The sequence below is a fragment of the Agelaius tricolor genome, unplaced genomic scaffold (genome assembly GCF_023055355.1).
Source record: "Agelaius tricolor isolate 1412-34295 unplaced genomic scaffold, bAgeTri1.0.p SCAF_5, whole genome shotgun sequence".
Classification (NCBI taxonomy): Eukaryota; Metazoa; Chordata; class Aves; order Passeriformes; family Icteridae; genus Agelaius; species Agelaius tricolor.
This window is the reverse complement of record NW_027269265.1, coordinates 27,195,636-27,209,242: the sequence shown is the minus strand read 5'-3', so window position 1 is coordinate 27,209,242 and position 13,607 is coordinate 27,195,636. Positions and strand designations below refer to the sequence as shown.

At 36.8% G+C, this 13,607-nt stretch overlaps 1 protein-coding gene across 4 annotated transcripts in view; it reads left to right on the top strand.

Moving 5' to 3' along the window:
- The window catches only part of NUBPL (NUBP iron-sulfur cluster assembly factor, mitochondrial), a 78,033-nt gene that overhangs the window by 2,860 nt on the left and 61,566 nt on the right, over window positions 1-13,607 (top strand). For 2 of the 4 annotated variants that reach the window (XM_071426929.1, XM_071426931.1), the window contains one exon: window positions 11,288-11,378. In XM_071426929.1, coding sequence (XP_071283030.1) covers window positions 11,342-11,378 — 37 coding nt within the window. In that variant the 5' untranslated portion in view covers window positions 11,288-11,341. Of the gene's footprint in view, window positions 1-602; window positions 641-11,287; window positions 11,379-13,607 lie in introns of those variants that run through there. The other 2 variants (XM_071426928.1, XM_071426930.1) reach the window with 2 other exon arrangements.

The window sequence follows — 13,607 nt, the reverse complement described above, 5'->3', positions numbered from 1 at the left end:
TTAAAACTTGTATTTCTTAACCATCAAAAGGTATATCATTATAATACATAGACTGGTTGTTGTAGGTTACTAAAAATACCAAATACCTGTTCATCAATTGACAGTTTACAAAATGAAAATAATTTGAAAAGCAAATTCAGATTACTCTCCTCGTGTCTGCAAACAAATACCTGAATTTAAATTCTTGTAACTGGTATCTCTGTGTAATTTCTACATAAAATTTAACACATGTATAAATAATAATTAAAACTGTGAGTTCATTCCTGTGCATTTAAAAGTAAAAAATCAGGGTTCAACAAGCATTAAATAAGATATTGGAAATGTAAATGAAGCATTTACATGTATCTGTAATGGACAGCCTTTTAAAATTAATGTTTTAATTAGTAATATTGTGAAGGAGATCTATATTCTTGTGTATTACCATGAGGATAAATTTGATGGTTCAGATGAACAACTGAATTTCAGATAAATTATATAAACAAAACTATTGCACGGCATAATTACTGAATGTTTTCTCTTGTTAGCAGTGATAACATTCTTAATATTTAGGAATTAAGTTTTCCTGCACTTAATCTTTTTGTTTTTCCTCCTCTTCTTCCTTACAGTAAATATAGCCCTCGCCCTAGCAGCAAATGATTCGGTAGGTGAACATTTCATTATCAGCCTTAATGTGAGATGTGTGTCATAAATTAAGTGGTTACTGCTGAGGGCAGTTGCATACACTTAATGTAATTAATGCTTTTATTTAGTTAATTTCTATTTTTTTTTGGTGGGCTTTTGAGTTTCTGTCAGTTTGTTTATATTTTATCAGTACCATGAATAACTTAGTAGATCTCATCCTGCTTCTGGGTTTGGCTCTGTCCTTTCCCTGGTGCGTCACTGAGTTGAACTGCAATTCTGGAAGGATGTATAGATGTCATGGAGAATGCTTCTGTAGGTTGGAGACAATAAATAATTCTACCACTTCAGAACACTGACTTGAAAAAAATTGGAGTTTGTGCTGAATAGTGTCCAAACCATTTTTTTATAGCTTCACAGATTTACTGTTTCTGGAGAAATTTTGTATCAAAATACTTTATAAACAGCTAAGGTGAAAACCCCCCAAAACTATGTATCTTCCCTAAAGCTTGGAAGTAAAAATTTTTGAGTGATTTCCCAGCTCAGTATTACTAAAACTGTTGCCTGGACTATAAATAGATGGTAGAAGCCATTCAAGAGTAAAAACCACAGGTGTTCTTTATGTCCACCTGCTGGTAGACTGGGAGTAGTTCCATTGTGCACATTATTGCCACGCAGATAAACTCAGAAGCAAGTCTCCTTTGCAATGGGAGGGTGTATGATGCAGGCTTTGTACTCATAAAACATTAAATACAAAGTGTACTCGAGTACTTTAATCAGGCAAGTGTAGCATCTTCCTGTTGTAAAAGACAAGTAAAACAAAAAGCAACAGGTAGGAGTGAGGCTACATGCAATCTGCAAACTTCCTGGAGGAATTTTGTAAAAGATTTAAAAATATTTCCATAAACTCAGTCACATTTAATAAGAAGAGTGTTTAAAGCTGTTATATGAAGTATGCACTCTTTGTGATGGCATCTGATCTTGTTATTTCACAGTCTTTCATTCTGTGTTTTAAATAGGCTGTTGGAATAATTGGATCTCAGAGAAAAATCTGTCATGTTGAAAAGCAGAACTGTTTAAATGGTTCCTTCTAATCAAGTTTAAAACATGGCATTTGCTCTAATACTTTTGCAAAAGAAAACCCTAAAAACAACTCTGCAATGTGATCTGTGTTGTGGGATGGTCACTGAGTAGCTCCATGGAAACAGTGTGAACCAGTTGCACATAACTTTCTGTACTAGCTTATGGGCTTTTTAGATGGTGTCTGATACTTCTCAAACATGGAGTTTTATGCATTTAAAATATCTTTAGATAAAGTATCTCTTTGTAATTTTGACATACACAAGTTTTGGGATTATGCCCTTTTTTAGGAGTTTAGATGTTACAATTATGTGGTGGTGTGTGAAGTTGGAGGCCAGCATCTGGTGGATGTTAAATAATGAAGAGCAGCTGGAATTGATGAAATAGCTGTGAATTGTGTGAACTGGTGCTCACAGGTTAGCAAGCTGTTACTGTGGTGAAATGGTGCATTGATGTAGTTTCAAGTTAGAAAGTATGAAATTAAAGTGGATTAAATAAACAACTCTCTTGTTGGTTCATGCATTAATATATTTTTTCTTCTGTGGTTTACTTTCCTTAAGATAATTAATGGCATGCATTATGTTTATTTTTAACCTTTGGGCTTGAAGTTGCTCGTTTGTTCATTTGTGTACTCACATTGATTTTAGTTCATTAATTTTGTGAGATAAGGTTTTAAAATTAAAATCTCTGTGACCTTGTTCCAGACTGGAACTGTCCAGTGCTCTGAATTCTATAAATCATTGCAATTTTCAGTTTTGCAATGGTGAATGAAGTAAATAAGGAGGTTGTTTTTCAGAGTCCATTGGTGCCTCCTGCTGTATTTTATAGTGAATTTCTTTGTCCTCAGGTATGCAGCAATCGATGCCTTTATTTTACGTCTAGTGACTATTGATGGTGCCTCACCTTGCCATGGTTTTTGTTTCATTCATTGCTGTTGTAAGTTCGTCTCTTTCAGAAGAAGCAGTAATGATTGTTAGTTGATCAGAGCTTCAGAAGGTCCCTGCAACTTCATTAACTGCCCTTATTTCTCTTATAAACAAAACACAAATTGATAGAAACTGATCTTGAACTTGATGTACTGCTTAAAGGAGGAAAGAAAGGAATTGTGGAGGAAAATAAAGGTGATGACTATAAAGGTCTGTGCTTCCTTCATAGTCTGTTACAAGTTCTATGCTTGTCACTGGTGTTCTTTTTCTAAGCTAAAACAGGTTAAAGACTATTGAAAACATCTGTTTTCTGGTGAGTGAGATCTGTGAAAGATGCTCTCCTTTAAGAGGAGATGGGATTAGATTCTTGCTACTTTCAGTGATTGCTGTGACATCTTATTGTTTGGTGTATCATAAATTGGAAGATTACCAAAGTGTAAAGGATTTTTTGTCCTCTTGATAAAAGAAAACATCCTTCCATTTTTTAAAAATCTACCTTCTGTAGTGAAAAAAACAACAAAACCCCCACTGTTTCTACTGATATATGTATTTTAATTTTTTTTTTAACATGGCAGCTTTTTCAGTTATTGTAGTGATGGCCTGAAGTACTAAGCCATCAGCAGAGCCTTGGACATTGTCATGGTCACACAGTGTTGTTGGCAGAGCCAGGATTAGAATTTCAGTGTTCAACGTCTTGCATGCTGGTGCTCAGTCTGCTTTGCGTATTTTTACCTCATGGTTACAGGGTAAATAATTCAAGACAGAAGTTCATTTAGATGCCTAGATGCCATGTCCAAGACAGAGTAGTTTGGTGGATTTTTTTTTTGTTTTGTTTTTTTTTTGGTTGGTTGGTTTTGTTTCTTGATTCAGAGCCAGGGAAGACAAGCAGGGCAGCCTCTTATGCCTTCCTAGCCATATTAGTTTTTTTGGTTCCCTGGGTTACCTGTTGTAGATGGATTAGTTAAGAAATATATAAGTTCTTGGGCCTGTACCAAGGCCTATAAATCTATACAGTGTTCTTTTTGTGTTAAGAAATAACTTAAAGTTTTACCCTTGTGTTCTATTGTTAATTGCTTGCTTAGTTTGACAGCTGATTCTTTTCATTCTTTTGATGTACCAGCAGTCAGTTGTGCTCCCCTAGGAGCACTTGGGAAGAATTTTTGGGTTTTGTGCCAGGACAATTCATATTCAGACTAGAATGACTATTTATGAAAGCTGCCTGGCCAGAGACAATTTATTGTAGTAGAAACAAGTTGAATTAATAGATGGCAGCAATAATAGGGTAGGGATTGCTTGTTTATGAACAGAGTATTTTAGTGAGCAAACACCAGCTGTGCATGACTAAGGATGGCACAAATCCAGTTGGGAGGCTGCATGCTTGTGCTGTCACTGTGAGGCAAGCTCCCCAGTCAGATTTCCTTTGGCTCGCCTTTTCGTTAGGGAAGATTTACATTTTCACTATAGGATGAAATGTTTTTTGCGTTGTGAAGGACAGAGGAGGAAGCAAAACCATATGGACCAAGTTAGCATGTACGCATAAGCAAGTGGCTTCTGCCTGCAGTACTGGGGCACGTGGTGAAAGGCAGCAGTTTTCCGTATTCTGGCGTAGCGCCAGGGGGTTACTGGGTGGTGGTGCAGACCAGGACCAAGAGGGGCAATGCACCAAGGGTGATTTTTATGCGGCGGAGCGGATTTCCCTGTTTTGCCCAGCCGAGGCCGCGGTTGCTGCGCAGCGCGGGGATGGCGGCTGCGGCCGGCAGGGGGCGCGCGGGCCGCGGGCGCTGCGGGGCGGGCGGGGCGCGGGAGCGGGGGTCGCGCCGTGTCCCCGCGGCCGCCGCGCTGTCCCCGCCGCCGCCGCGCTGTCCCCGCGGCCGCCGCGCTGTCCCCACCGTGTCCCCGCGGCCGCCGCGCTGTCCCCGCTGCTGCCGCGCTGTCCCCACCGTGTCCCCGCCGCTGCCGCGCTGTCCCCGCGCCTGCTCTTCTCTGGAGACACACATCTCACCTGGGTATCTAGCCGTTATCAGCACAGGCGGGGAAGAGGTCTATTTCTCATGCCTGTATAGTCAGTTACAGCATAGTGATAGTGTAGGTAGGAGCCGACTCTTCGTGTCAGCTCACTACTGTGGCCATAAAATTAATTTTAATTTCTTCAAACCGAGTATTTAATCAAAACCCACACATTTCAAAACTACTCAAAACCACCCAGGTTACTTTTTTTTACATTCCAGGGTTTTTGGTTTTTTTTTTTTTTTTTTTTTGGTTTTTTTTTTTTGGGTTTTTTTTTTTAATATTTGGCTTGTGTAATTAAACCATTTCTCCCCAGGCTAATACCTGACTGCTGCATTCATAGATGATTTTACAATGCATATACATCTCTTGCTGATAAGGAAGAAATTCCATGTGGGGAAACAAATCTTGAAGAATTTAGGCAATAATGGGATCCTTCACTGGGTAATTGTAGCATGAAGACAAGTTTTGAGTTGCTTTTCTGGTTGTTTGGGTTTGATTTCTAAGCATCTTTAACTCTGTTGCATAGAGAGTCAGAAGAATTTAATCACTGTAGCTAAGGCCTTCATGCATGTTTCTTAATGCTGGAGATGCCAGTTAGAATTGATTTGATTTATTTGCAGTGATAACTTAGCTTTTAGATCAATTGGAAAAAAATATAATAATGCTCTAAACATTTTGCTATTTTTCAAATAAAAATGAATAAAATTAAAAATATATTTTGAAATAGACGTCCTAAAATATATTGCTTAAATCAGATACCTATATGCTTAATTTGAAGAAAATTTCCTTTTTTCTTTGGTCTGTTTTGAAGTTAAATACCGTTAGTCTTCAAGTCATTGAAAGATACCAGAGAGACTGATGTGAAAGGTGAACCCTTTTTTATAAAAATGTTACATGCTGTGAAAGTGGAGAGGCATCTTGTAGAGATGTGGTAATGCTGAGGATTCTGCTTTGGTAATTTTATTTTTCAAATGGTTCTATATTGAGTTCTTTTTCTTCAGCAGGATGGATAATGTGCAGAAAGGCCAAACAAGGTTGAAGTGCTGGTACGCAATTGTTAAGAACATTGAGTAGGAGCTAATGCAGCCTGTTGTGGAAAAGAAGTGCTGGAGAAGTCCTGTGGCTGGCAGAAAATTGAAAACACTTCATATAAAGGACAAGTGCTTTTAAACCAGTAGCAGACTGAGTGTTTAAAGCAAGTTTGCATTTCTAGGATAGGGTGAAGAAACTGCAGTGGTACGTTTTTGGCCTTAATCCAATTTACAGCTAGGCACTTAAATAGCGTGCAGCTGAAAGAGTTAGAGAATTAAGGATTAAAAGATGGCTATTCATTGTGTCAGTATGTCAAATGAGGAATCCATAGCCTATCCTGATTTTAAAGTTCCCTTTTGTCCTATGTGTTGCTGCTTGCACTTTGGGATTAGTTCTAAGTCTATAATGACATTAAAAGGGTAAATTGAGAGTCCTGGTGGTGGATTAAGAGAACCAGCTTTAAAGTAACTGGCACCTTCACTTAGCAAAGCTGGAACTTCTGTCTCTGGAATGGACTACAGCACTTCTAGAAATTCTTCACTGTATAGAACAACAACAGCTCATTAACCTGTGCTTTTATCCCTCCCAGGCTAAACACCAGGGAGCTGTGGTTGTTGACAGAGTTGACTTCAAAGGAAAATACTATCTACTAGCATCCAGTGGGGATACATATACCCTACCAAGTATGGGAAAAATTCTCAGAAAATATGAGCAAAAATTAAATTAATGCTGTCAAAGAGTCTTTGGATGTTTAGCAGTAACACAGGCTGTGTTGATTAACAGCTATTTATAGAAGCTTTTTGTGAACTGTTCTTTTTATTAGTCTTTAATCAGGTCTGTTCCTCAATAAAGCATTGGCAACTTGGAAAAAAGTGGTATCACCAGATTCTCCACTGCACACAGAATTGTGTGGAGGGGTCCTTTGTGATATGGGAATGAAACTGGATGCATTTGGTTGAGAATTTGTTACTGGAAAATCTAATTGATTTTGTAGTCAATATTCCCTGAAAAACAGAAAGGGAACCTACATAAAGGAAGTGTAGGGAGAGATGGAAGAGGTCTTAAGGAACTTAAGGCTCAAAGAGGTAAGAGGAGGAAAGATATGGATCATTTTGTCATTAGCATTAATTTATGCCACCTGAACAAGGATTATGTACAGTAACATTTGCCTGCCTAAGAGAACAAACGTAATAGCAAGTCAATACTTTCTAATCTGCATAAGGAAAAGAAAAGGAGGCAAAATTTATTAGTTTTTTACATGATCTCTGCCTGCCAGGACTTTGGCCTTCAACAACTTCATTTTAGTTCTTTCCCCCAAAAGAATTACGACTAAGTTCAGAGCTTGAAAATCATTAATTTAGAACACTGCTTTCTTCCAAATCTCTATTACTCACAGGGCAGTGGCCAGGTTCAAAGACTAAGATGAAATTTAATTAGGTAGAGAATCTTGCCAGAGAAGGTAAAGGAGAAGATCTTTTTAGTGAGGTTATCTGTGCCTGTAATTTGTACACTGCACAAAATGAAGCTGTAGAATTCTCATCTCTCGGGGATATCTGCAAGAATATCTTCTTTGTCTATTGATGTAGAATATGGTTTTCTTGTAAATATAGAATCTGTACCTGGTGACTTTGAAAACTAGTTTTTGATTCTTCGTGTAGATGAGAGAAGTTTCTAAATTAGAACGAAAACTTCACTGTATTTTTAATGGGTAAAGAGCTGCAGTGATTATGTAACTTATGGTACCTCATGAAGAATGTTTGTCAGAAATCTTTAGAGAGGTCTAATGGGCAAATTAAAATTTTGCTGAGAAGAATAATGAAGTGAAGTAGAAAGAATTACTTAGTCAATGATGTAAAAGTAGAAGATAAAGAGGAGTTACAGTTCTTTATTCTGTAAAATTTTTTAATGTTCTTGAGGTCACCAGTGATCAGATGTAACCATGATAGTGCCAGTACTGCAGAAATAGGAAATCCTAGTAGTAGTTAGCCTGTGCTAGAGACTGTTTACCTACAGTGGGAAAACCTTAAAAGCATTGATAAGCGGGTAAATATTTGTGAGTTTTTAAGTAGAGCTTTTGCTGACATAGGAGTACTTTTGTATTTTCATGTGCTGACAATATATTTATTTCTGATTTCATGGTCTCTGCCTGCTGGAATTTTGATAAGGATCTTATGCTGCATGAAGAGGTCAATGATACTGCATGTGTTCGTATATTTTTTCAAAGTAGCTTCCAGTGACCATGATTAAACCATATGGGAATGGTTACATTGTCACTTGTATCTTTAGTGCTTAAGCTGCAGAATTTGCTGTAAAGCAACCAAAAATAAGGTCTCTAGAAAATATTTTCCAAGTGTAGTAAACGTGAAGATTGATTCAAACTTTCTTTCACAGCTGGGCAGGTGAAGGGAAAAGGACAAATGTTACACTTGAGAACAGCTGTTTTGAACTTGGTTATTGCTATGCCATCTGGGGAGATGGAATGCAGTTTGTTTAATAGCACAGGAGAGAAATATGTTTATAAGGAGAAAATACAGCCATGAGGAGGTGATGGAGTTGTTTTCTGAGTCCTTTTCCTGCCAGAGTGCCAAGGGAGGCTCTAGCAGTGGTGTGTGCTGCACTCTGAAAAACACTTAGTAGCAGGGGGACTTGTACGTGCTTGGGTGTGCTTTAAGTATTGCATTTCTGTCTGTGTAATGAGGATTATTTAAGAATAAAAAGATGCACCATTGGTATGAGAGGTATATGTATATCAAAATATGTCAGAGAACATAAGAGGAATCTTAGAGGCTTTTTTCCCTCCTCTTTTTTTTCCTAAGTTGCCTTTTTGGTTGTGCTTTTGATTCTCCATAATCTATTCCTTCTGTCCAGATGGTTTTCTTTACCTTGTGTGATGTTATGTTGTTTTCTTAGGATTTGTTTTAATACAATACTTTGAAAGATGTGCTGTTTTATATGAGGTTAGGTTGTATGGGGGGGGGAACCAATTTATTAAAATCTATTTTAATTTTTTAATTATCAGAACTCATGCATCTGGATTATATTTCACACAGCATGAGAGGTATCTGGTAATTCTGATTAGCAGTTTCATGTGGTAGCATCCAGGTGTGTGCATATTATTTCTTCTCTTGGGGATTTAAAACATTGTAAATGCTGGAAGAAATGATCTGGACTGTACTGTGCGTGTCTTAAAAAAATCCCTTGGTAGCTGCCATAATACTTTTCTGAGATAATTAAACCTTGAGTAAAGGGTTATTGGCATTCTAGGGATGTTTACATACTGCAAAAGTAGGGATATTTGGGAGAAAGAAGAGCATAGCTTATTAGGCCAATGCTTTCTGTGTAAGCTGCTGCTTCTAGGCATAGTGAACTCGACTTACCTGACGTGTTGAATTGCTTGGTAAAGAAAAAACCCCTGCCTTAGGCTATCTTAGATGAGGTTTTGTCAATGATTTAAAGATTTCTGAAAGACCTTTTTCCTATAATCCTGTAGAAAGCACCAGGCTTACAGGAACTTCTGCTTTTGTTAACATGAATCGTAGAAACTTGAGAATCTGTTAATTATTCTTCTGTTTGATGACAAGAATTTAATTGAACCCTATCCATGAAAAGCCGTGCATGTCAGAAACAGGCACTTTTCTTACTTTTGAAGAACCGTGAAAGTTTTTTAGAGAGATGGTCAGGTTTATTGTATTAGCTTGGTAATTTAAAGTAGTAGCTGAATTTGTAAAGTCCTCTGGGATGTTCTTCTCCAGCATGGATCTATTTATTCTTTAGTTCAGGAAATTTTGTACACTTAGGTTGGGTAATATAGATACAGTAGATGCAGTGCTGCTGACTCCTGGGAATGTAGTGGTGAACACCTGATTATATGTTCAGGAGGTCATGAAGTCATTCTAATTAATTTAGGTCATCTTAAATTTTTATCCCTTTGTTCTGAAAGTGAAACTCTGGTGAGCTGTGAGATCACTGTAGTCAATCAATAGTCAGAGTCCTTGCATGAGGGGGAAAATCCTCAAGAAATTCAGGAGAAGTATGTCATCAGGTTTAAAACACTTTGTGGGTTTTTAGTAATTACTTGCTTTCATTTGAGAAGGAATTAGGTGGAACAGCCTGTAGATGATGTTTTGATACGTTTGATTATCTGCCGACACGGACTGAGTCGTGAATCTTTCTAATCTGTTAAAATCTGCATTTTGTACAAGAACAGAGAAGCTTTAATAGTTTGTTTTCCATGTCTTCAGAGTCTAGCTTAAATATGGGTCTTTTAAATGGTTTTGAAATTGCAAGGAAGGCAAGAAGAAGAATGTGTTACAGTAACTCCTGAACTTTTGTCTGATAATTTTCACAAGACATCATAAAGAAAAAGTGTTAAAAAAAATCTACATTAAATAATCCATATAATTATATATGCTTTGCTCTGTTTTGTTAATAAAAAGTACATTGAATAATTGAATCCAAATTTGGTTGATTTTTGCAGTAAAATCTTATTTTTTAAAGTATGTAGTAGGTCAAATATGATAATACTTTTTTAAACTTATCTTTCCATCTTTCCCATCAAAATTGTGATAGCAAAATGACTTAATAGAAGATACCAAATTAGGAAAACATCACCCAAAAAATGAAATACACACTTTGAAACACTGACAGTGGAAGTCTGTTTTTGCTTTGTTGGAAAAGCTCCTCTTGCTGCTTTAACCTTTCAAACAAGCTCTTAAACATACTTGTTTGCAATTTTGCAGAATGTTGAATACAGTTAGCTTTCTATATTAGAGAAACTTGACATTCAGCACTTTAAAGGGCATGCTCTTTACTACTTAATTTGCAGAACTTAGTAATTGGTACTATGTCTTGCCATCTGTAGAAAAATAGTTTATTTTCCACAAAATATGTATGTGTATCTATTTAAAAAAAGAATATAGAAAGGAGTTTTGTAAGTCTAGACTACATAGTTGAAATAATTTTTTTTTAAAGTTTATTGCCTAATGTACCATATGTAGTTGAATAAGCCAATTTTTAGCCTACTTTTGTGTAAATGTATTTGATTAAAATGTTATGCCTGCTTAACTAGCTTCAGAGACTTGCATTTCAGTAACTTCAAGATGTCTGGAAAAGTGTACTCTGGCCACTTAAATGGAAGATAAAAATATGTTTTTTATGATTTTCACACTCTTTCTAATCACTAGTATGATTTAAATTGCATTCATTTGCATATACTTACGAACCTCTTATTTTTTGCTTTTTTTTTGTTTGTGTGTGTGTTTTTTGTTTGGCTTTTTTTTAAACAATAAAATTTGATATCTTGTTTAAAATGTTAAGGTGTTAGTTTTGTATAAAACTACATGGAATAGAGAGAATGTTGGTTATAATGCTTATTAATATAAAGTCTGTGGTCTACAATTTAAGTAAGAAACTGTACAAGTAAGGATTGTCTGTGTGGAGAATCTGGCTCTTGTCAAGGCAACTGACCCAACTTGTAGACATCGTTATATTTCATTCTTCAATTTCTATTTAGAGAGAAAGGAAACAGTGATAACTGATGTCTCAAATCGAGCTAATAATGCAGAAAGGAGGACATTTTGACAACTACTTCTTTTCACTTCTTTTCTTTTTCACTTTCACAGGTGAAAGAAGTTGGTTTGCTTGATGCAGACATATATGGACCTTCAATTCCAAAGATGATGAACTTAAAAGGAAACCCAGAATTAACACCAAGTAAGTGGAAGGGATTTTTCTTGCTGTCTTTTCTGTACAGGGAGGAGCATGGTCCACTCATGGGTGCTTCCTTGGTGTGGCACAGAAAGGATGCAAACAGAAGGTGAAGACTGAGTGTATGTATGTATTTATTTATTTGTTTCTATTATTGAGGTTACTTTCAAAGTTGCTATGTACAACTAGGAGCATATTCAGAGTCCTATTTTTTTGTTAATCTTGGTCCATGCAGTCTCATGTATTTTTACTAGAGACTCTAGGGAAGGGAAGGTTATTTATCAGAAGTTCTAAAATTGATATGTAGTATCCTACAATAGATAACTTTCAGTTAAAGAACAAAACCAACTAATCTAGGGAAAGAGGCACTAAAAAAAAAACAGTAAGAGAAGGATCATCATGGTAGCTTGTTTCAAATGTCATTAAAATGATTCTGTTTGATTTCTCTTAAGCCAAATGTGCCTTGCCACTTCACTAATTTGTATTTGAAGTTGTGCATTTAGGAACTCAGTGGTGGTCACTTTCCTACCAGAAGGTGAAGACAGTAGATAAAACTCCTAATTTTCCTTCTACTTGGAAGAGTTCTGGGGAAACATAAATTCAGGTAGAGCAGGCTTCAGAGAAATAAGGTGACCCAAAGTAGAAAGATCCCATCTTTCTCTTTACCTTTCAGACGTTTAACTTTCACCCAGGCCAACCAAGGATGAAAGTGAAGAATGGCCTTATCTTGATACCCTGTTCATATGATGTTTGAGTGTAAGGCAGTGTGTTTTTTTAGGGTGGTAGGGACACTGGGGTGATACGGTTTTTGTAATACCTTGTTTTGATTATCCTGTGAGAGAGGGCATGTAGGTAAAATAATAAAAACATGTAACCACATACTAAACTAATCACACACTGTAGCAGCTGGTTGATGCATTAAAATGTACTTGGATCCTTCTGAAGAAAGTACGGACTGGCCATATGTGTTGTCAGGGAGGGATCAAGAACATGTACCAGTTCAAACAGGACATAGAAAGGCTTCAGTGAAGTCATCAACTGCAATGTTTGTGGGCAGCAATTGCTAGTAAAAGGAAAGTTAAATATTCCTTCTGCTTCTTTTCATGCCACGATCTCTCTTTTTTTATCATAGAAAGGTTTGGGTTGAAAGGAGCCTTTGAAGGTCATCTAGTCCAACCCTCCTGCAATGAGCAGGGACATCTTCAACTAGGTCAGGTTGCTCAGACATCCTGATCTTGAGTGTTTCATGTCCACTACCACTCTTGGCAACCTGTTTCAGCATTTCACTAGCTTCATTGTAAAAACTTTCTTTCTTATATCTAGTCTGAACCTACCCTCTTCTAATTTAAAGCTACTACTTCTTGTCCTATTGCAACAGGCCCTGCTAAAATACTTGTCTCCATCTTTCTTTCAAGTCCCCTCTAAGTACTAAAAGGCTTCAGTGAGGTGTCCCTGGAGTCTTTGTCTAGGCTAAGCAGCCATGATGCTCTCAGTGTTTCATCACAGGAGATGTGTTCCATCCCTCTATATCTACTCTAGTGTTGTTGTAGAATGTTCATTTGTAACTCATCTGAATTTGTGTGTGTATATGGGTATTATGGTTGTTGATCTGTATGTTCTCACATGGCATAAAGCATGCAGAATGAAACAGTGTCAGTATCTTTAAAAATTTGTTATTAAGCTTGCAGTATCAGCCTCTGAAGACTTAATGTGGCAAACTTAGGATTTCTTATATAATTAAAATTCTGTCTCCTTATGATTATGCCATGTACACTGGATAAAGAAAAAGTAATGTATTTCCATGTACTGATGCACTGCATGTGCTTGTACAGACAGTCATCAAATTGAGTACTTCCTACGTTTAAGAACCAAGCTTACAAATGCAGGTTTGATTTAGATAAATTCCTAAGAGAGGAGGAGAGTACTTAGTTTTATTTATTGGATTTTTGTTATATCTTTTGAAGCCAAAAGGCTGCTGAGTGATAAATAAACAAATAACTGAGCCTTTTCATGTATCATCAGTAGGATTTGAATTCCTGATACAAATGGAAGTATTCTTGCATTCACTGATACTTTGAACTCTATTGAGGATGAATGTCATACAGGCTGTGTTTTCCCATAATAGATTTTTTGCTATGAATTTTGTATTTGAAGTGCATTGTGCAATGTGAACACAAAAGGGACTATGTTGTGGTGTTCAAATCTCTCTTTTCATTATGTGACGCTGACTTTTGT